This window comes from Lynx canadensis, chromosome E3 (assembly GCF_007474595.2).
Source record: "Lynx canadensis isolate LIC74 chromosome E3, mLynCan4.pri.v2, whole genome shotgun sequence".
NCBI lineage: Eukaryota > Metazoa > Chordata > Mammalia > Carnivora > Felidae > Lynx > Lynx canadensis.
In genome coordinates, this window is record NC_044318.1 from 36,195,406 (window position 1) to 36,219,905 (window position 24,500).

Below are 24,500 nucleotides of genomic sequence, written 5' to 3' on the forward strand. Positions count from 1 at the left end.
CCACAGTAAAAAAATAATAATAATAATAAATTAAAAACAGGCACAAACAGATCATCTCAGGAAAATAATATAAACATGAATGCTTTCTGCAAATTTCAAAAACAAAAAAAAAAATTACGCCCGTGGTTTACATGTACGAGTATATACGCAGCGAAATGATGGAGACGATCATTGGAATAATAAACACAGAATTCAGATTCTTCTTAGGAGGAAAGACAGGGACACACGGGATACCTTGAAAGCAGGTGTCATGCTCCACAGTAATGTTCTTTTGCCAAAAGATACTCTTCTTGGTATCAAATAAAAATCTAATTATTAAACCTTTAATGAAAACATTTTTTTAAAAGCTAGGCAGAACTCTTGGCCCTTGAGTGTCCCCATGATTTCCACAAATTAGTTACGACGACTCTGGGAATTTAGATGAAGCAGAGAAAGGCCTTTTTTATATAGGACTACACCGAGCGTACTTCAGCTCAGAAAATTCAAGGCTGCTTAATAATTAAGACAGTCAAAGGCAAAGAAGCAAAAACACTGGCCAGATCCCCCAAGTAACACAAACAGATTTCTTATTTTCAGTTTTCTTCTGCTGAGTTTTCCACTGGACAGAGAGGAAAATGAGAATCTGAGGGTGTGTGGGTGGCTCAGGTGGTTGAGCGTATGACTCTCGATTTTGGCTCGGGTCATCATCCCAGGGTTGTGGGATCAAGCCCCGTGTCGGGCACCACGCAGAGTGTGGAGATTCTCTCTGACTCACACTCTGTCTCTCCCCCTGACCTCCATCGCACTCTGGTGCTCTCTCCAAAAAAAAAAAAAAAAAGTAAAATGTTTTTTAAAAAAACAAGACTCTGAAAGGGTTACAGCGCTCATTTAATCATCAACAGACATTTTCGTTTTTTTTTTTTTTTTTTATGTTTATTTTGAGAGAGAAAGTGAGGGAAGGAGCAGGGCAGAGGGAGAGAAAGAGAGAGAGAATCCTAAGCAGGCTCCACACTGTCAGCACTGAGCTGGATGTGGGGATCAAACCCACAAACCATGAGATCATGACCTGAGCTGAAATCAAGAGTCAGGCACTTAACCGACTGAGCCGCCCAGGCGCCCTAAGTTTCCTTTGAGAAAAGTCCACCTCCAGCCCCTCCCTCCGACCCAGAGGACGAACAGGGCAGGCTGACAGCCGAGTGACAGCTTGGTAACAAATACAAACAGAATGACCTGACGCTGGACCCAAAGCTTCTCATCACATCTTTAACAATCCTTCCCTGGAGCCCATCTTTTCATGTCCCTTTAAGTCTTCAAGGAGTTAAATAAAGTACCGACCGCTTACTTTACCAGTAGTTCCAACCAGAATTTGACGGTCTGAGAGAAAGAAACATTTGATAAGATGGGATAAAGTGGAGAATAATGTTCTCATTCTTTAGAGCTTCACACGGTCCCATTTAGGGGCTGTAATGCTATGATGTCTGTGCTTACCTTTGAAATACTTCTGCCAAAAAAAAAAAAAAAAAAAGAATTGAGCAAAATGATCACAATTGTTAAACCTATTTCATATGGGTATCCATTATCCACTTCATACTCTAAGGTATGAAATCCGTGATAATAGAGAGTAAAAAAGAAAAGTCTCCGGAATTCGACAGCCAGGACCATCTCTTATGGAAGTATCTATTGGGGTATCCGGCTGGAGTATGAACAGGAAACAAGGAGATGCTCCCCGGTGCATTAAAAAGAATAAATAAAAGGAACAGAAATAGGTGATGAAATACCCTAGACCGATCTCTGCCCAGGTTCTGTCATTCATATATATCACTGCCCCTATTATTTCCCTCGACATCCGGAACGTACAGAGAAAACCAACATTTAGCTGTGGCACCAGCTGTTTAGGGGAAGTTTTCTCAGCATCTCTCTGCGTCCGGAACACCTCTTCAGTCCCATAATCTGACATGCAGCTGCCCTCACACGTGCAGACACCATACTAAGAATGGGAGAAGCGCATTCAGAGAAGGCAAGCCCTCTTCCCGCAGCCAACACAGCCAGGGAAGGCACTCCACAGTTTGGATCCACGGCCTGACATCACCTGCACTCTGTCACGTTGACACTATCAGGTAAGATGACAGAGTAAAGTCCCGCAGTTGGTTTTTCTTTTTTTTTTTCTCTCCTAAGAAAGCTGGTACTTAATTTAATTGGAAAAGTAATACATGGTTACACACACTCCCTGCACACATAAAAGGACATATGGCAAAAATTGTTCTTTCCAGACGCAATAAAACCTGTGTTTAAAAAAAGCAAATTTAGGGGCGCCCGGGTGGCTCAGTCTGTTGAGTGTCCGACTTCGGCTCAGGTCATGATCTCATGGCTCGTGAGTTCGAGCCCCGCATCGGGCTCTGTGCTGACAGTTCGGAGCCTGGGGCCTGCTTCGGATTCTGTGTCTCCCTTTCTCTCTGCCCCTCCCCTCCCCACACTCTGCCTCTCTCAAAAATAAACAAACATTAAAAAAAGCAAATTTAGGGGACACCAGGTGGCTCAGTAGGTTAAGCATCTGACTCTTGGTTTCGCTCGGATCATCAACTCATGGTTCGTGAGTTCGAGCCCCGCATTGGGCTCTGTGCTGACCATGCAGAGCCCACTTGGGATTCTCTCTCCCCCCCCTTTCAAAATAAACTTAAAAAAAAAAAGGCTTTTTTAAAAAAATACAAAAGCAAACTCACTGGAAATTACTGGTAAAAGTCAGCAAGATCACTTCGACTGAATGCTCCTATCACGAGCTTCCAAATGGAATCCCGATTTTCCGGAGACAGGCTTGAGTAAAGCCCTTCGTCAGCCGGGACTCAGTTCTTCACCTGCAGAATGACGGCGGAGGCTGGAGGCACTCCTTATTTTATGATCACCTCAAGCTCCACAGGAGAACGAGTCTACATCAGCCACAAAGCAGCAGGTGCGGTTTCAGCAAATGGAAGTGTTTTCATGAGGGAAAAGCACTGTGGAAAGAAGGCAAGGAATTCCCCGTTTCGGTGGCCAAGTGCTGCCGGTGACATTTTCCAGGGAGCACGAAGAGCAGATTCGGGGGACGCAGCCTCGGTTCGGTCCTTTCTCAGGCTCGAACCTACACGGATGGAGATCGGCAGAAGCACGGCAGCTCACGGGTGGTGAAGTCTGTGTGCTGCGGGCAGGACTGTATGGGTCCAATTCCAGAGTGTAAGCGAGGTCTCTGCCTCCAGCCACGGTGGATAAGAGGGGCTACACTTGCCTCCTGCCCAAAATGGCTACTAAAAACGCCAGACACAACTCTATACCCTTCGTACAAAGTGTCTTTCAAAAAAGAAGGAGAGACAGACATTTCCAAACATAGAAACTTGGAAGAATTCATCACGATGCGGTTTGTGCTGTAAGAAATGTCAAAGTCCTTCAGGCAGAGGGAAAAAAACGATCCCAGATGAAAATCTGTATCTCCATAAAAGAATACAAAGTACCGTAAAACAGTGACTATGTGTATAAACACTGTTCCCTTGAGATGGGAGTCTCTTTAAGAGATTTACTGGGACTGCTTAAAGCGAAAATAACAAAATGGGTCAGGTTAATAACATACAAAAACGTAAAACAGCACAAAGCCTGGGAGAGGAGAAATCAGTGTACAGAGATTGAAGGCTCTCATCTTAGATGTAAAGTGGTTTAATATCATTTGATGGCAGAGTGATGAAGGCACAGAATATCTTAAAACTACAACTATTTAAAAACTACTGGGGGGCTCAGTGAGTTGAGCATCCAACTTCGGCTCAGGTCATGATCTTGCGGTTTGTGAGTTCAAGCCCCACATCAGGACTCTGTGCTGACAGCACAGAGCCTGGAGCCTACTTCAGATTCTGTGTCTGTGTCTGTCTGTCTGTCTGTCTCTCTCTTTCTCTCCCCCTCTGCGTGTCCTCCAACTCTTTCTCTCAAAAGTAAATAAACATTTCAAAAAAAAATTTTTTTAAACTACTGGGGCACTTGGGTGGCTCAGTTGGTTAAGCATCTGATTCTTTTTTTTTTTATTTTTTTTTTCAACGTTTATTTATTTTTGGGACAGAGAGAGACAGAGCATGAACGGGGGAGGGGCAGAGAGAGAGGGAGACACAGAATCGGAAACAGGCTCCAGGCTCTGAGCCATCAGCCCAGAGCCGGACGCGGGGCTCGAACTCACGGACCGCAAGATCGTGACCTGGCTGAAGTCGGACGCTCAACCGACTGCGCCACCCAGGCGCCCCAAGCATCTGATTCTTGATCCTGGCTCAGTTCACAATCTCACAGTCATGGGATCGAGCCCCAGGTCAGGCCTGGAGCTGGGTGTGAACCCTGCTTGAGATGGTTTCCCCCACTCTCTCTGCCCTACCCCCCACTCAAGTGCACCCCCCACACACACTCACTCTCTCAATCAATCAATACTACTAAAATAACCCACCAAAATAGAGTACGCAGTACTGTATCAAGAATTTTAGAATCGGGGAGCCTGCGTGGCTCAGTCAGTTAAGCGTCTGACTTCAGCTCAGGTCATGATCTCACGGTTCCTGAGTTCAAGCCCCACATCAGGCTCTGTGCTAACAGCTCGGAGCCTGCACCTGCTTTGGATTCTGTGTCTTCTTCTCTCTCTGCCCCTCCCCCACTCACGCTGTCTCTTTCTCTCAAAAATAAACATCCAAAAAAAAAGGTTAAAAAATAAAATATAAGCAAATGGTATCTCAGAATTAAGTATTTTCTAATTTTCAAATTATATTAACAATCTGGTTATCGAACAGATCCCAATCTACGTAGATGCAACTTATAAATTACGTCTTATGACTCCCTTACCAACTTTACACACACACGCGCGCGCGCGCGCGCGCACACACACACACACACACACACACACACACATCTTCAATTAAGTTAATCAGTGGCTCTCTAACTTCTTCCAGGGGAAAATAATGTTCCCCAAATACAAATTGTGCCCAGAAACTGTCACTACATTTTAGTCACAATACGTCAAATGTGAGATAGCTAACAAATTATCCAGTGCACAAAACTGTGATAACAGGGAGAGTTCAAATAATCACATGCAGCTAACTCACAAATGCACGTTTTTGGCTACCTAGTCCTAATCAAAAGTAATGTCACTTACCCTTACATTTTACCTTGATTACTAATCCACACCAACATTTTTGTTAGGATTGGGTTTCTTTGTTGTTTTTTAGCGTTTTGGTCAGCTCAGAGGTAGACCAATTCCACGGGGCACGTACAACACGGGCAAAGCATGGGCTTGGCATCTGGTCCTGCTGATTCATTAAATGGGAAATCTGTACAGGTTGTGGTTTAGCCCACATAGACAAACACCTGCCCTGTAACACTAAAGGAACAGGTTAAATTAGCACAAGTTCCTCACTACTACCGATGTGAGGAGATTACACAAAGAACAAAAACGAAGTCTGTGAGCTCTTAGGTAAGCTCCAGTGTCTCATCACCATGAAGAACTGCTCCCAGTGAGCTGACACAGCAGGGTTCACATGGCTAACAGGGTGGGGCACGCGTTAGCTGTGCTGGGTGCTGGTCGGGTCGGGGGCAGCGGTGGCCCTCCTGCCAGGGCCAAAGAGAACCCACCCTGTGGGAAGAAAGCGAGAAGCTCAAAGCAGCCCAAGCTTCTGCACAGGGAGTGCTCTGGGTCCACCGCTCAAACCTGTGCAGACCCTCCTGTCCTGGTCACCTCCCTTCGCCCTCCATCACGCTCACCTCCGTTTGCCCCACGACACCCATTCCCTGCCCAGCCTTCTTTGGATTTGGTGAAATACCACTTTTAGACAGACAAAAACTCAAGGAGTTTGCACCAGTGCACCATCAAGAAGGGAAGTTGTCAAAGAACGAGCCTCAATCAAAAGACCCAAGACAGGGGCGCCTGGGTGGCTCACAGTCGATTGAGTGTCTGACTTTGGCTCAGGTCATGAACTCGTGGTTCGTGGGTTCGAGCCCCACATCAAGCTCTGTCTCTGTACTGACCGCTTGCTCAGAGCCTGGAGCCTGCTTCGGATTCCGTGTCTCCTTCTCTCTCTGCCTCTCCCCCACTCACGCTCTGTCTCACTCTGTTTCTCAAAAATAAATAAATGTAAAAAAAAAAAAAAAAAGACTCAAGACAGGAGAAGGGCAATGCCAGAGGGAAACCTACAGAGAAAACCTAAAGAAAAATGGACTCAATAATGTCTCAGCAAATACAAGACAGAAGCAAAACACTTCACAACAATAGCACGTAAAAGGGAAAAGAATTTGCTCTAAAGTTCTCAGCATTCTAAGAATGAGGGTACACATGATCGACTTTAGATGTGGCAAGTTAAAAATGCACTTTAACATTTCTAGGCCAAGCAAGAAAGGGATCGGAATAGAGTTAATACGCCCAAATTGGGGCAGGGGAAGAAAAACTCCAACAGGAGAAAAAGAGAAAAACCCAAAAAAGACCAGAGAAGCACATAAAATCCATTAGAAATACAAAACACTTGAATTCCTATATTGTATATGAGAACTTAATACAACATTGTATGTTAACTATACTGGAATTAAAATAAAATAAAAAGAAAGAAATACAAAACATAAAACATGGGGGTAGAAAAGAAATCCAAATAGATTCGGGGTTACTGTGGTAGAATGAAGAACAAATCAATGATATGTGGCAGTTCCTCCTGGACAAATTCGGCCTGACCGGGGGACTTCCTCTGACCAAGAGGTAACGCTGTGTAGGGCCCGGAGCCCAGGTCCCAGGAGGTCAGGTACCTCTGCTATCTTGGAACCCTGAGACCACTGTGCTGGAGAAGCCAAGGTCGGCACCCTCGAGAATGCAATCTGTGGAAAGTGGTACACGGGGAGAGTCCCAGGCGTCCCAGCAGGTGCACCCAGCTCCACTGAGGCCTCAACGAGGCCCCTGCCATGGAGTGAGGCCATCTGAGAGGAGCTCAGCCCCACTGACCTGCCAGCTGAAATGCCGCCATGTGTGTGGGCCCAGACTAGAGACGTGTCGGCCAACTTACCGAATGGTGGCACAAAATAAACCATTGTCACTTAAAGATATTTACTTAGGGATATTTTGTTACGTTATGCAGCAACAAATAACTGACAGGTTTACAATGAACATAAATGGAAAAAGGGCCAATTTTAAAAACCTGGATTTAAAAAAAAAAAAATCCAACTAGGGGCACCTAGGTAGCTCAGTCGGTTGGGCACCCAACTCTTAAATTTCAGCTCAGGTCATGATCTCACAGTCATGGGATCAAGCCCAGCATTGGGTTCTGCACTGAGCATGCAGTATGTTTAAGACTTTCTCTCTCCCTCCCTCTGCCCTTCTCTCCTGCTCATGCAGTCAATAAAATAAAATAATCCTACTAAATGTTCTCTATAAGAGGCACCCACAAAATAGAAGAATGCCTAATGACTTAAGGTGAAAGGGGACAATGCCGTGCCAGAGAAACCAAAGGTAAGTTGCTACTACTAAAGTAACACAGGAAATCAAAGATAAAGTCACTACACAATGACATATTGTTCAATTAATCACACAACTAACAAGACTGAATTTGTATGCCACTAGCAACACAGGCTCAGAATATACAAAGCAAAAATTGACATATGTATAAAAATGGCACTTTTCCCAAAAGTAAAAAAAGCAAAGATACAGATTCGACTAACGTAATTCACAAGCTTGCACTAATGGACATAATGTACTTCAACAATTTTAAGACGCACATTTTTTCCCCACATTTTAACATCTTTGAAATTAACTGTGACATATACAGGTCACCGCCTTATCTGTGAATATGCTTATTATTGCTAGAGGCATGACTGAACTTGATGTTTCTGTCACAGACACACAATTTAAGAACCATCTGATGAAGGGTTATTGCTTGGTTATTGCTTCAAAATTTTCACTGATACCTTATGGTAGAATCACCAATGCACAGCATAAAAACTTAGCTTTTGAAAACTTCCAAAGGTGATAAAGCAGTACCCTTCAGAGAAATGCTGTGTGACCCATGCCTTTGGTGGCACAGAGGACAGGCTGTGTAGAAAAACACAAATACTCTCTCCCAGGAGTGATTCTGAAGAGTGGGACCCTGTGAAGAAGTTTTGGGAATTCCCTGACCAACGTATTTTGCTCATATTTTACTTTTTACATGTATGCACAACAGAAAAAAAGTTATAAAAATCAATGTTTAAGTAAGTTTAGGGGCGCCTGGTGGCTCAGTCAGTTAAGCATAGGGACTCTTGATTTCGGCTCAGGTCATGATCTCAAGGTTTGTGGGATCGAGCCCCAGGTCGGGCTCCGTGCTAACAGTATGCAGCCTGCTGGGGATCCTTCTCTCTCCCTCTGTCTCTGCCCCTCCCCTGCTCACTCATACTCTCTTGCTCTCAAAGTAAATAAATAAATAAACAAAATTTAAAAACTCAATCAGTATAAGTGAAAAATTCTAAGTGAGAAGAAATCATGAAGTCTGGTTTAATGAGCAGCTCTTTTCTTCTTAGTGGCACACAAAATAACGCCGCATCTTACAACTGATGGAAACTGAGATTCACTCAGATCCCCACACTCGACAGCTGTATGATACACATTCACGCAAAGTGACTGCAAACTGGTCCACTTAAAGAAAGTCAATCAATCTCAGAGGACTGGTGTGATAAACACAACAAATTGGCTTGCTCGGCCTCTGCGGGGGCCTCGCTATGAAGCAGAGGTGAGCAAGCCCAAAATGCCATTCCCAGACCCTTACACGTGGGTTGCTAAGGATGAATTAGGCTGTACTGATCTCCCAAGAGCTCCTCCTCTCGCCTCACCCGGCTGGCCAGCAAGGACAGGAAGGCAGAGGGTTCTCGCCGCCGAGGGTTCTGGGCTCCCGCTCAGGCTCCAGCTTCCTGGGGACGGGGGATGCTGCGGGAGCAGCGGCCTCCTGAATCAGTCCCCGGGACGTACCGGGGACCCAGCGGTTCCAGGGCTCACCAGGAAGGCGTTCCTTTGGTGACTGCATTCTAGAGCCCCAGGCCGTAGCCGGGGCCCAGGGCTACGGCAAGCGCCCAGTTGTCTGGCTTACACACTACCCCTTCGTGCTCCAAATCCTCGGCATGCTTTAGGGCTTCCCGCACGGACCTCTTACCAAAAAGAAAATCGGTCCCATGAAGAGCACATTCTCTGACCACAAAATAGTTAAATTAGAAACAAAACAAAACAAACGTGTTTGGAAACTGAGAAGCACCATTCTGAAGAGCGCACTGGGGGGCGCCCGGGAGGCTCAGTTGGTTGAGCGTCCGACTTCAGCTCAGGTCATGATCTCACAGTTTGTGGGTTTGAGCCCTGCATCTGGTTCTGTGCCGACAGCTCGGAGCCTGGAGCCTGCTTCCGATTGTGTGTGTGTGTGTGTGTGTGTGTGTGTCCCCGTGTGTCCCTCCCCCACTTGTGCACGCTCTCTCAAAAATAAATAGATGTTAAAAAAAGAAAACAAACACACTGGTCCAAGAAGATTTAAAGTAAATGAGAAAATTCTGAGGTGAAAATAATGAAAATACCGATGCCCGTGTGCTAGTAAACAAGCAGTTGTAACTGAAAACACGTATTTCAGAAAAAAGTTAAGTTGAAAATACGCTGAGCATTCACCTTCAGAGATTACGAAAACAACAACAGTTTAAACCCAAAGGGGAAAATAACGCAGAGAAGAAAGTCACTTAAGAAGGGCAACGAGGCCGCTTCGGCAGCTCGTCCGAAGTCCGCACCCAGCCCTACGGTCCCTCCCCGGGGACTTCCCGAGAGAGCCGGGACACAGGTCCACACTGACGGAAGGCCCACGTTCACAGCAGCATCAGTCACAACGGCCCAAGCCCAGGAACAACACAGGTGCCCGTCGCGAGATGAACGGATAACCACAGCGTGGCCCATCCACACAACAGAATGTTATTCGGCCACAGGAAGTAACGCAGCGCCCGACGCACGCTTGAGTGAAAGACGCCGGGCACAAAAGGCCGCGGAGGGCAGGACTGCACTTACCAGGTATGGCCGGAACAGGCCAAAAACGGGCACGAGTCTGTGGGACGGAAATCAGAAGAGCGGTTCATCTGGGAAGCAGGGGAGGGTGCCGAAGGAGAAGGGTGCCTCGTGCGGATTTTGATCGGGGTGGTAGTTACACGAGTGAGTGCACGCGCAGATACACGCAACAGCTTGACTTCTATGCACACCTAACATGTGAGCGCTGTATTTACCTGCCCTGAAAGTCTACTTACGGATAAGTGACCTCCTGTCATCCTCAAGAAAGAGAAGGAAGAATGTCCTGCAAAAGGCACTAAAATGGCCTTCTAAGAACCTGCCACACCCTCACAGAGCCAATGCTGGTCCACCCAGGGCGACCTGAGGACAATCTGGCCTGAGGTACACACACTGCCCCTTCCTCCTTACGTGCTGTGGCTTACTCTGCCCCCAAATCCCCTCCCACCTTAGGCACACACATCTTTCACCCAATGAGACAGGGAAGAATTTTTGCAAAATACAAAGATAACAGATAAAATCAGCAACAGAGTCAGCATTAGAGCAGTCATGGGAAGTTTTTAAGCTAACTGCTTTGTTTTTACACTCGCATGGTACTGTCCTCCTCCCCAGATCCGCCTCTGCCTTCATATATAAACCCTCTCTGATGACCAACGTGTCAACCCACGATTGTCACTGTTTGAGGTACTTGTCTGAAACAGGGTTCCTATCACATGCCTATCAAATCAGAACCTCTGGGTATGAAGCCTAGGGCTCTGAATTTTTTTTTCACGTTTATTTTTGAGAGAGAGTGTGTGTGTGTGCACACACGTGCACGCAAGTTGGGGAGAGGCAGGGTGGAGGGGAGGAAAGGATCTGAAGCAGGCCCTGTGCTGTCAGCACAGAGTCCGATGAGGTGCTCAAACTCCAGAACTACAAAATCATGACCTGAGCCAAAGTCAGACACTTAACCGACTGAGCCACCCAGGCACCCCTAGGGCTTTGAATTTTAACAAGCATCCCAAATGATTCTGTTTAACACTGGAATTTGAGAACCACTGCTAAAAGGTGGCTATAGACATGTTAAGTCCTCAACTCAGATCCTGAATGCAATACATTAAGTACAGAGGCAACATGACTGAGTAATTAGGAGCCTGAATTTTGCAGCCAGACAACCTGTGTCTCAAAGCTTGTCTCTGCCTCTTACTAGCTGTGTCACCATGGGCAACTTACCTAACCTCTCTGTGCCTCAGTTTCCTTGCCTAGGAATAGGGTAATATATATTACTATGTCACAAAGCTAATCAAAATTGAATTCTCTTCCTGAATATTACTTGACATTTCTAAATAAATACTGAACTTTAAATCAAACCACCAAGCATTTAAAGATCTTAAAAGATACACCTTTTTTACGGATACAAGATCATACCTTGAGATCATAAAAGCCACATATGAACGACCCAACGCTAATATCATCCTCAATGGGGAAAACTGACAGCTTGCACCCTAAGGTCAGGAACAAGACAGGGATGTCCACTCTCGCCACCGCCATCCAACATTAGTACTTAGCCTCAGCAATCAGACAACACAAAGAAATAAAAGGCACCCAAATCAGCCAGAAGGAGGTCAAACTTTCACTCTTCGCAGATGACATGACACTCTATATGGAAAACCCAAAAGATTCCACCAAAAAACTGCTAGAACTGCTCCATGAATTCAGCAAAGTTGCAGGATATAAAATCAATGCACAGAAATCGGTTGCATTCCTATTCACCAGCAATGAAGCGACAGAAACAGAAATCAAGGAATCGATCCCATTTACAATTGCACCAAAAGCCGTAAAATATCCAGGAATAAATCTAACCAAAGAGGTGAAAAATCTATATGCTGAAAATTATAGAAAGCTTATGAAAGAAACTGAAGACAAAAAAAAAAAAAAAAAATACTCCATGCTCCTGGATAGGAAGAACAAATATTGTTGAAATGTCAATACTGCCCAAAGCAATCTACATTTCAATGCAATCCCTATCAAAGTAACACCAGCATTCTTCACAGAGCTAGAACAAACAATCCTAAAATTTGTATGGAACCAGAAAAGACCCTGAATAGCCAAAGAAATCTTGAAAAAGAAAACCAAAGCAGGAGGCATCACAATCCCAGACTTCAAGCTATTCTACAAAAGCTGTAATCATCAAGACAGTATGGTACTGGCACAAGAACAGACACTCAGATCAATGGAATTGATCTCTCAGAATAGAGAACCCAGAAATGGACCCACAAATGTACGGCCAACTAATCTTTGACAAAGCAGGAAAGAATATCCAATGGAATAAAGACAGTCTCTTCAGCAAGTGGTGCTGGAAGAACGAACCTGGGCCACTTTCTTACACCACACACAAAAATAAACTCAAAACGGATGAAAGACCTAAATGTAAGACAGGGAGCCATCAGAATCCTCAAGGAGAAAGCAGGCAAAAACCTCTCTGATCTTGCCTGCAGCAATTTCTTACTCAACACCGTGTCCAGAGGCAAGGGAAACAAAAGCAAAAATGAACTATTGGGACCTCACCAAGATAAAAAGCTTCTGCACAGCAAAGGAAACAATCAGCAAAACTAAAAGGCAACTGATGGAATGAGAGAAGATAGTTGCAAACGACATATCAGGTAAAGGGTTAGTATCCAAAATCTATAAAGAACTTCTCAAACTCAACACCCAAAAAACAAAGAATCCAATGAAGAAATGGGCAAAAGACATGAATAGACACTTCTCCAAAGAAGACATCCAGATGGCCAACTGACACGTGAAAAAATGCTCAACATCACTCATTAGGGAAATACAAATCAAAACCACAATGAGATACCACCTCACACGTGTCAGAATGGCTAACATTAACAACTCAGGCAACAACAGATGTTGACGAGGATGCGGGGAAAGGGGATCTCTTTTGCACTGTTGGTAGGAATGCAAGCTGGTGCAGCCACTCTGGAGAACAGTATGGAGGTTCCTCAAAAAATTAAAAATAGAACTACCTTACTATGCAGCAACTGCACTACTAGATATGTATCCAAGGGACACAGGTATGCTGTTTCAAAAGGGCACATACACCCCAATGGTTATAGCAGCACTATCGACAATAGCCAAAGTCTGCAAAGAGCCCAAATGTCCCCAATAGAGTATTATTCAGCAATCAAAAAGAATGAAATCTTGCCATCTGCAACTACGTGGATGGAACCAGAGGGTATTATGCTACGTGAAATTAGTCAGAGAAAGACAAATACCATATGACTTCACTCATATGAGGACTTTAAGAGACAAAACAGAAGAACGTAAGGGAAGGGAAACAAAAATAATATAAAAACAGGGAGGGGGACAAAACAGAAGAGACTCATAAATATGGAGGACAAACTGAGGGTTACTGGAGGGGTTGTGGGAGGAGGGATGGGCTAAATGGGTAAGGGTCACTAAGGAATCTACCCCTGAAATCATTGTTGCACTGTATGCTAACTAACTTGGATGGAAATTAAAAAAATAAAATAAAAAATTTAAAGAAACACACATTTTTACCTCAATCATGAAAAAATAATGACCAATGAGACTTTCTATCCTGGATAATTAAATGATAGAGCAAAATAAACATTCTGGCATCACACTCCTGTATAATCAATGTTTTTTAACAGCCAAAAGTTGCAGTGAAGGGGGGAAGAGCTTCCCAAATACACATAAATAAAAATCGTGCAAAGACATTTGGCAGTTCTGCACAGAGCTAATCATACACTTATAATACAATCCAACAATCATACTCCCAGGTATTGACCCAAATGGGTTGAAAACCTACGCCCACATGAAAACCTGCACATGAATGTTTGCAGCAGCTTTATTCATAATTGCCAAAACCTGGAAGCAAACAAGATGTCCTTCAGCAGGTGAAGAGATCAATTGTGGTAAATAAAACAGACCACAGAATATTATTCAGCACTAACAGGAACCATCAAGCCATGAAAAGACATACAGGAAACTGGATGCGTATTACTGAGTGAAAGAAGCCAGTCTGAAACGGCTACAGGCTGTATGATTCCAACCATACGAGGTTCTGGAAAAGGCAAAACTATGGAGGCAGTAAAAAGATCAGTGAGTGGTTGCTAGGGGTCCAGGGAGACAAGGGGAGGGATGAATAGGTGAGCATAGGGGATTTTCAGAGCAGTGAATCTATTGTGTACGATAATGTACTGGTGGATACAGGTCACATTACGCATTTGGCAAAACCCATAGAACCATACAGCACAAAGAGCCCTATTGTAAACCATGGCCTTCAGGTAATAACAATGTATCAATATTAGTCCATCAATTGTAACAAATGTATCACACTGACGTAAGATGTTGAAGATAGGGAAACCTTATATGGAGGGGAGCTTATGGGAACTGGCAACACCTGATGTATTGTTTCCCTATTATGTAACCCCAAGTGTGCATAAGGTTGACAAGATTTCCCACAGTCGTATCAGATTACCACTTACAATAAAAACTGTAGGCTGCTGCTAACCTTTGCTCTGTGAAGCTCTGTGCTTCCTCACCATTACAGGCAAGAGCTGCCCACTCATACAATTACTATAGAGAAAACCGTATTTTATCTTGATTTAAAAATTTTATTTTATTTACTTATTTTTTTTTTTGGTAATCTCTACTCTCAACCTGGGGCTCGAACTCACAACCCTGAGATCAAGAGTTGCATACTCTTCTGAGTGAGCCAGCCAGGTGCCCCTTTATTTTGATTTAAAAAAAAAAAATTAACTTTATTCATTTATTTTTGAGAGAGAGAGAGAGAGTGTGTGAGCAGGGGAGGGGCAGAGAGAGAGGGAGACACAGAATCCGAAGCAGGCTCCAGGCTCCGAGCTGTCAGCACAGAGCCCAACGCAGGACTCAAACTCACAAACCGTGAGATCATGACCTGAGACCTGAGCCGAACTTGGACGCTTAACCGACTGAGCCACCCGGGCACCCCATCTCAATTTTGATCAGCTTTGGACAAAACAGTGAATTTCTTTTAGTTAAATAGAAAACAGACAAAAATTTTGTAACAAAAACCCACCCCACACAGAACTAGAGTCATTTTGCGTGTGAATAAAGTGGGATAGGACACCCTCTCTTCCTCCGAGGAGAATTACATCTGTTACTTCTTGAGATTTGAAAGAGTTATGACAGGATTTCAGAACCCCACTTCCAATATGGGGCACCTGAGTCAACAAAGAAAATCCCAGAGCAGTGTGCATGACCAGAAAGTTCTTGGCGAACTCTTACGAGCCAAGACCAGATGCTTCACACTTGAAAGGGGCTTCCGACAGTCGAGAAGAGAACAAAGTACTTCCCCGAAACAAAGGAGGACAAAGAGGCTGAAAAAGTCTTTCTCAAAATGACTGAAAACTACCCAAATTTGCCCCCCAAGAAACACACCGAAAACAAAAAAGCCCCAAACCTACAAATTCAAGAAGGTGAGCAAACTCCAAATAGCATGGCCCAGAGATCTACGCCAAGTCACATTACACAAATGCTTCTGAAAGAGGAAAGAAGTCTGAAATCGGCCGGAGACAAGGACACCTCCCCACAGGAGCAGGTGAAGGGGGCCGGATTGCTCATCAAAAGCCCACACGGCCGGTGGAAGTCCTGCAATGGGTTTTCAAGTAAAGAAAGAAAGGAACCGTCAGCTCTCGATTCCATACATGCTGAAGGCCTCCTTCAGGAATGAAGGAGAACTTAAAATGATCGAAGGTGAAGGAACGCTGAGAGAATCTGTCACCAGCAGTCCTGCCCTCAAAGAATGGCTCCCGGTCCCTAGACAGAAAGGAGATGGCAAAAGAAAGCACAGCTACAGAAAGAGTAAAAACGTGGGTAAGTACAATAAACTTTCCTTCTCAAATTCTCTAAAGTATGGTTGGGACAAAACTTACAACACTGTCGGGTGGAGTACGTACAAGAAACAGGTAAGAGATATAAAGAGAGGTCCAGTTTCCCTATTTCAGGGAGCCGGGGGGCACAGTCTGTTGAGCTTCCCACTTTTGGTTTCATGTCGGTTTGTAAGTTCAAGCCCCACATCGGGCTCTGGGCTGATGGTGCAGAGCCTGCTTGGGATTCCATCTCTCCTCCTCTCTGTTCCTCCCTTGCTTGTGTGCCCGCTCTCTCTCGAAAATAACTTAAAAAAAAAAAAAGTTTCCGTTTCATTTGAACTGATGAAATGATGACCCCAGCAAACTCTAATTATATAAAGAGACTTAAATATTTATGTATTTTATATACGTAACATATATACATGCAAACACCCTTGAGCAACCACACACACAACGACTACACAAACAGATACCCTCAAAGACAATATGCCTATGTCAAACTGGAATTCTTAAAAAAATGTTCAAGTAACTAACAGGAAGAAATTCAGAGAAATAAGAGAGAACCAGGAAAAAAAAAAGTGAAATGACAACTTACGTCCTGATACATTAATAATCACCTTCAATATAAAAGACCAATTAAAAGACACAGATTGGCAGCTTTTTTTTTTTTAATGACCAAACTACATGGGAGCTATAAGACATTTCAAACACGATGATAAATGTAGGTTAAAAGTAAAGAATTGGAGGGCGGGGGGGGGGGGCCTGGGTGGCTCAGTCGGTTTAACGTCTGAATTCGGCTCAGGTCATGATCTCACTGGGAGTGCAAGTCCCAGGTCAAGCTCTGTACTGACACCTCGGAGCCTGGAGCCTGCTTCAAATTTTGTCTCCGTCTCTCCACCATTCCTCTACTCATGTTCATGCGCGCGCTCTCTCTCTCAAATATAAAGTAAAACATAAAAAATAAAATAAAAAAAAGAATGGAAAAAGACAAATCATGCTTATTAAGCAAAACAAAACAGGAGTGGCTATACAGATCTCCCTTGACTTGGGATGATTTTCGGTCCCAATAAACCCATGGTAAGTTGAAAAAATCGTATGTCGAAAATACATTTAATACACCCAACCTACCACGCCTTCTGATCATCACTGAGCCCAGCCCACCTTACATGTGCCCAGAACACTTACATCGGCCTGCAGATGGGTCAAGTTATTTAATACCAAGCCTGTTTTCTAACAAAGTGCTGAATATCTCACGTTAACATAATTGAACACTGTACCGAGAGAGGAAAACAGGATGGTTATATGGCTACAGAATGGCCGTCAGTGTTTCGGTCCTCTACCTACGGTATCGCATGGCTGCCACTGTCCAGCACCACGAAAGAACGTCGTGCTATAAAGCACTAGCCTGGGAAAGATCAAAATTCAAAATTCTGAAGTATGCTTTCTCCTGAATGCATATCACTTTCACACCCTGGCAAGGTAACAAACAAGCACGTCCAACCGTAGAAAGTTAGGGATTGTCTGTATCGCTCTCAGACACCGTAGACTTCACAGCAAAGAAAATCACCAGAGACAGGGACATCCTATCATGATGGAAGGGTCAATCCATCAGGACAAAGCCATCCTAAATGCATAGGCAACAAACAGCACAGTTGCACAATGTATGGCTCCAACAACATCAGAACTAGAGAGGGGCACCTGGGTGGCTCAGTTGGTTAAGCGACTGACACTTGATTTCGGCTCAGATCATCATCTCAGAGTTCTTGAGTTCAAGCCCTGCATCAGGCTCTGCGCTGGCAGTGCGGAGCCTGCTTGGGATTCTCTCTCTCCCTCTACCCATGTCCCACTCCCTCTCTCTCAAGACTAAACAACAGGAGACATAGACCAATCAACAATTTTAGTGGCAGATGTCAATCCCCTTCCCTCAACAACCAGACAGAAAATGGGCAAGGATACAGAAACATTCAACATCATCAACCAACAAGGCCTAACTGACTCTGCACGACGCTCTACCAGGCGACAGTACAAAACTCATTCTTTCAAGAACCCACAGAACATTCTAGTGGGCTGAATAATGCCCTCCACTCCCCAAATCCAGGTCCTAATCCCTAAACCTTGTGAATATTACCTGATATGATACAAGGGACTTTGTATATACAATTTAAGATCCTGAGGTAGAAGGCTGGCTTGGATCGGTGCAGAAGGGGCACTCAACTGCCATCACAAGTGCCCTTCCTTAAGGCAGGCAGGGGACATTTGAGGCAGGGAAGGCATTGGGATCATGGAAGCAAGATTCAAGGACGTTGACTTGGAAGATAGAAAAGGGCACGAGCCGCGTTGGGAAAAAGAAAGAAAGAAAAGAAAACTATTCTCCCTTAGAGCTTCCAAAGGGGGCCCAGCCCAGCTGCCACCTTTATCTGGCCCGGTAAACTGACTGCAGATTTTTTTTTTTTTTTTTTTTTTAACATTTATTCATTTTTGAGAGAGAGAAAGAGAGACAGAGCATGAGCAGGGGAGGGGCAGAGAGAGAGGGAGACACAGAATCCGAAGTAGGCTCCAGGCTCCGAGCTGCCAGCACAGAGCCCGTTGCGGGGCTCAAACCCATGAACCGTGATCATGACCTGAGCTGCAGTCGGACGCTCAACCGACTGAGCCACCCAGGCGCCCCTGACTGTAGACTTCTGACCTCCAGGAGTGCAACACGGCAAAGATTTGTTGTGTTCAGCCAGCAAGTCCGTTACAAGTGCAGATTCCAGTACCTGGAAGTTGGGCAGTGCTGTGACAAATACCCCAAAATGTGGAAGGGACTCTCGAGCTGAAGGACAGCAAAGGCCTGGACTGCCTTAAACAAGGGCGAGTAGAAATGTGGGTGCTGTAGACCTCGCCACTGAGGACTCAGGAAGCGAGGAGCACAGCAGACAAGGGCTGTGTGGTCAGGGAGCACCTCAACCATCAAAGGCCACTGGTAGAGAGAGGGCGTGACCGCACCGGCAGCGAGGGCTCAGGGACAAAGGAGGCACCAAGCTGAACGACACCCTGTGAGTCGGTGGAAAGCAGAACTCGTCACAATGAACTTGGATATTTAACTGAGGTGATTTCCCAGCAAATGGCTGAAGGTGCAGCCTGGTTCTTCCTGCTGCTAGTGGAGAAACGCAAGGGGGAAGAGACACGTTGAGGACAACACTGTGAGGCAAAAAGGAACCAGGGCCTGGTGATGTGGGGAACGTGCTCTGAAGACAAAGCCAAGGGTGTGGCCAGCTAACATCTCTCAGGGGCCCTCAAAGACGGAATACTCTACTCGTTCACACAGAAGGCTCTGTGGCGAGAGTGAGCCTGTCCCTCGGAGATCCTTTCAACTACCTTGGCAGAAGCCGGGAACACAGACGAGATGACACAGGAAAGACCCACCGAGGACCCTTGCGTCTGCTCGAGTAAAGCCGCGTGAAATACCCAGGAGACCCACAGGTCTTCGAGAAAGTTAACACCCCCAGAAAAACTGCCAGCTTGGAACGAAAAAGAGAGAGAATGAGAGAAAGCGGTCAGATTTGCCCAGTTCTACAGACGGAAAACAGGCTGATTCAACTACTCGGTGCTCACGTGCGCTACCCTCGAGAGAAACAACACGACACGGAGGGAAGCCGCGGGCCCACAGGTTACTTCTGGGCCTTGAGATCTAGTGAGTTTGCCGAGGTGAATCTTGAAATCGCTTTGAACCAGTAACTTTCCTTCTTCCTTTCTTCTCTCTCTTATTTCTTTCTCCTCTCCTTCTGTTCTTTGCTCCCTCTTTCTCTCATCTTTCTCCTTTTTGGAATGGGAATATCTATACCTGCGATCCTGTGCCTGCCCGCCATTGTATTTGGGGAACAGATAATCTGGTTTTAACTTTACAGATCCACAGATGGAGAGGAATTTTGCCTCAAATGGATCACACCCAGACTCTTACCCATGTCTGGTTGAGCAGATGACATTTAGGTGAGATTTTCGACTCTGACTTGATGCTGTGATGGGTGGAGACTTCAGGGCATGTCAGCGTAGCACAAATGTATTTTGCATGTGGGATAGATGTGAATCTTTGGTAGGATGTATACCGTCCCCTCTTCCATATCCAGGACCTAATCCAATATAAATTAAACACAAGGGCTAAGACAGATCATATGCTGGTGCACAAAACAAACCTCAATAAATTTAAAAGAATGGAAATCAGAGCGGGTTCTCTAATGACAATGGAATCAAATTGGAAATCAGTAACAGATAACGGGAAAGTCTCCCAATCCCAGGAAGCTAAACACACTTTTAGTTAATCCATGGAATAAATGGGAAATCCCAGGGGAAATTAAAAAATAAATACACTGAATGCAGCACCTGGGTGGCTCAGTTGGTTGAGTGTCTAACTTCGGCTCAGGTCTGTGAGTTTGAGCCCCACGTCAGGCTCACTGCTGTCAGCCTATCAATGCAGAGCCTGCTTCGGATCCTCTGTCCCCATCTTTCTGCCCCTTCCCTGCTTGCGCTCCCCCCCAAAATAGTATTTAAAAAAAATACACTGAACTGAGTGAAAATGAAAATACAACACATGAACATTTGTGGGGCATCAATGAAGCACTCACATCAATGAGTGCTGAGACGAAAATGTATAGCACTAAAATACTGACATTAGGAAAGAGGAAAAGTACCAAATGAATAATCTAAGTTCCCATCTCAAAAACAACTAAAAGAGAACAAAATAAACTGAAGGCAAGCAGAAGGAAGGAGGTAATAAGGAACAGGAGTCAATGAAATTGAAATGAGAAAACAATGGAGAAATATCAAGGAAACACAAAATTGGTTCCATGAGTAAATACATAAAGCTGACAACCCTAAAGAAAAGATATAAACTAACACCGTGAGGAGTGAGACAGGGCCATCACGACTGTGCCTCCAGACATCAACAGGATAAAGAAACGCTATAAACTACACTAAGATGAAATGCATCAATTTCTCAAAGACCAGAAACTATTACCACTCATCGCAAATTAAGTAGATAATTTGAAGCGCCAATACAATCAAGGAAATTCAATCTGTAATTTAAAACAAAACAAAAAAAAACCAGATCTCTAAGTTCACGTGGTTTCACTGGAGAGTTCTTCCAAAGGTTTAAAGAATTAACACCAATTCTATACAATCTCTTCAAAAAAAGAGAACAGGAAGGAACACTTACTTCCCAGTTCATTTTATGAAGATAGTATTAACCCTAATACCAAAACGAAACTAAGATAATACAAAAAAGTAAATTATCAGCAAACTTTCTCATGAATACTGTTGTAAAAATCACTATACAGAAATCTCAAGGAAGAAATAAAAGTATCCCTATTTGCAGGTTATATAATAGTCCAAGGAACCTAACAGAAAATCTTCCAAAACTTGGGGCGCCTGGGTGGCTAAGTCAGTTACATATCTGACTTAAGCTCAGATCATGATCCCACGGATTCGTTGGGTTCGAGTCCTACATCCGGCTCTGCGCTGACAGTGCTGAGGCTGCTTGGGATTCTCTCTCTCCCCCGCTCTCTCTCTACTCCCCCTCAACGTGTGCTTTTGCTCTCTCTCTCTCTCTCTCTCTCAAAATAAATTTTAAAAAATCTTCTAAAACTTGAAAGTTCAACAGAAATGCAAGATATAAGATCAACACTGTGCTTCTCTGTACTAGCAATGAACACGTGATAGACAAAATTTTAACGTTACCCCATCGCTCAAAAACCAAAGTTGGGTGTAAATCTAATAAAACATGTACAGGGCTTGTATGCTGAAAGCCACAAAACACTGATGAATGAAATTAAAAATGTAAGTAAATGGAGAGACATACTGTGTTCAGGTAATGGAAGATTCACCACAGTAAAGATGTCAATTTCTCCCCAATTGACACATGTTTTAGTGTAATTCCTATCACAATCCTAGCAAGATTTTTTTATTGCGATTATACATATATACACACATATATATATACACACACATATATATATACATATATATATATAGTAAATATATATGTATATAGTGAAGGCTATTCTACAACTTATATGACAAGTCAAATCAGAATAGCTAAGAACAATTTTGGAAAAGACTAAATGGGACAAACACTCAGACCTCCAAAGAGCCTCTCACACAGCCCTCTCCTTTTTGACAAAGGTACAAGAGCAGTTCTGCAGAGGATGACAGGCTTTGCAACAAATGAGGCTCAAATAACTACATATGGATATTCATGGGCAAAATAATGAGCCTTGACCTAACCTTCATGCTTTATATAAAAATTAACTTAGGGGCACCTGGGTGCCTCGGTCTGTCAAGCATCTGACTTCGGCTCAGGTCATGATCTCACGGTTCATGGGTTTGAGCCTCACGTCAGGGTCTATACTGACAGTTCAGAGCCTGGAGCCTGTTTCAGATTCTGTGTCTTCTTCTCTCTCTTTGCCCCTCCCCTGCTCATGCTCTCTCTCCCTCCTTCACTTCCTCCCTCTCTCTCTCATAAAAGGAATAAACAATTAAAAAAAATTTTTTTTAATTAACTTAGGGGCACCTAGGTGGCTCAACCAGTTAACTCTCTGACTCTTGATTTCAGCTCAGGTCATGATCTCACAGGTTCACGGGATCAAGCCCCGAGTCAGGCTCCACACTCACAGAGCAGAGCCTGCCTGGGATTTTCTCTCCCCCTTCTCCTGATCACATTCATTCATTCATTCATTCTCTCTCTCTCAAAATAAATAAACAAAAATAAATTAACTCAAAATGGATCATAGATTTAAATGTCAAATGTAAAACTATACAAATTTTCAAAGACAAATTAAGAGAAAACCTTTGAGGAGCTAGATCTTAGTAAAGAGTTCTTAAACATGACACCAGAAGCATTAACCATAGAAGAATGAAACTAAAAAACCTCACTGAAACTAAAAAACCTTTGCTCTGCAGAAGACCCTGCTAAGAGAATGACAAAGCAGGCTACCAACTGGGAGAAATATTTATAAGCCACACATCTGATAAAGGGCTCCCATCTACAATGTATTAAGGACTCTGAAAATTCAACGGTAAAGAGCAAACAGGCCAATTACAAAACAGACAGTGCCTATGAAGAAACAGCTCATCGAAGAGGGTCTACAGATGGCAAATGAGTACAGGACAAGGCATTCCGCAGCACGAGTCTTTCGAAAATGCAGGTGAAGACCACAGCCAACATAAAAAAGAGCAACACAGGTGCGGATGGGTGGCTCAGTTAAGCATCCGGCTCTTGGTTTTGGCTCAGGTCATGATCTCACGGTTCTTGAGTTCAGGCTCCCACATCGGGCTCTCATGATGTGAGCGTGGAGACTGCTTCGGATCCCTGCCCCTCTTAAATAAACAAACATTAAAAAAAAAAAAAAAAAAAGCAACAGAGAATCTGAGGGGAACCTGGATCTCTCAAACATTGTTAAAGGCGATGTAAAATGGTAAAGCTCTGCGGGAGACAGTTTGGTGGTTTCTTACAAAACTAAACATACACTTACTAAAGGACCCAGGAATATCACTCCTGGACATTTATCCCAGAGAAGTTTAAAAATTATGTCCATGCAAAAACCTATACGCAAATGTTCGCAACAGTTTTACTTCTATCCCCAAACCAGAAACAACCCAAGCATCAGACAGGTAAGTGAATCAACTGTCGCACATCCAGACCTTGAAATATTACTTTGCGGGGCGCCTGGGTGGCGCAGTCGGTTAAGCCTCCGACTTCAGCCAGGTCACGATCTCGCGCTCCGTGAGTTCGAGCCCCGCGTCGGGCTCTGGGCTGATGGCTCAGAGCCTGGAGCCTGTTTCCGATTCTGTGTCTCCCTCTCTCTCTGCCCCTCCCCCGTTCATGCTCTGTCTCTCTCTGTCCCAAAAATAAATAAACGTTGAAAAAAAAAAATTAAAAAAAAAAAAAAGAAATATTACTTTGCAATAAAAATGAATGAACTACTGAACTGATACATGCAACAACTTGATGGGTCTCAAGGGCATTCTATTGAGGTGGGGGGGGTGGGGGCGGGGAACTGTATGATTCCACTTACGTAAGACTCTTGAAATGACAAAATTATGGAGACGGGACACAGATTAGTCATTGCCCCGCCTTAAGGATGGTTTGGGAGCAGGGACAGCAGGTGTGACTGTAAATGGGGTAGCAGGAGACAGATGGAGATCTCTGTGGTGACAGAGGAGTTTTGTATCTTGATCGCAGTACTGGTCACGTGAATCTACAGGAGTGATAAGCTGATACACAACTATGCACCCACATTGCCCCAGTGTCAATGTCCTGATTTCGATACCAGATTACAGTTACGTGAGACATAACCAACAAAAAGAAGTGGGTGAGAGCAAGTGAGACCTTTCTGTACTATCTTTGCAAACTTCAGTGCATCTGTAATTCAAATTTCAAGTTTTTCAAAAGCATTTATAGCACCTAAGGAAAAATACTAGGTATCCTCTCCACCTTGATGACCAGAAAGAACTGGCACACTCTGTCTCCAGTCACACAGGCCCTGTGAGCCATCCAGAGAAAAGCGACAAGGGGAGGGAGAAGAGCCGCTGGCTCAAGAACAGAGAACGTGGTCCTTTCTGCCAGGGGGCTCATCAGAGCCTCTGATGGGATCGGTCAGGGTGCT

At 44.3% G+C, this 24,500-nt stretch overlaps 1 protein-coding gene across 5 annotated transcripts in view; it reads right to left on the reverse strand.

Moving 5' to 3' along the window:
* The window catches only part of CYTH3 (cytohesin 3), a 99,579-nt gene that overhangs the window by 31,120 nt on the left and 43,959 nt on the right, over positions 1–24,500 (reverse strand). The window contains exons 1-2 of one of the 5 annotated variants that reach the window (XM_030301400.1): positions 2,700–2,804; positions 1,327–1,480 (exon numbers count right to left, since the gene is read on the reverse strand). The exons of 1 other annotated variant lie outside the window; for it this stretch is intronic. In XM_030301400.1, coding sequence (XP_030157260.1) covers positions 1,327–1,408 — 82 coding nt within the window. In that variant the 5' untranslated portion in view covers positions 1,409–1,480; positions 2,700–2,804. Of the gene's footprint in view, positions 1–1,321; positions 1,481–2,699; positions 2,805–19,801; positions 19,821–24,500 lie in introns of those variants that run through there. 3 more of the 5 variants (XM_030301403.1, XM_030301404.1, XM_030301405.1) reach the window with 3 other exon arrangements.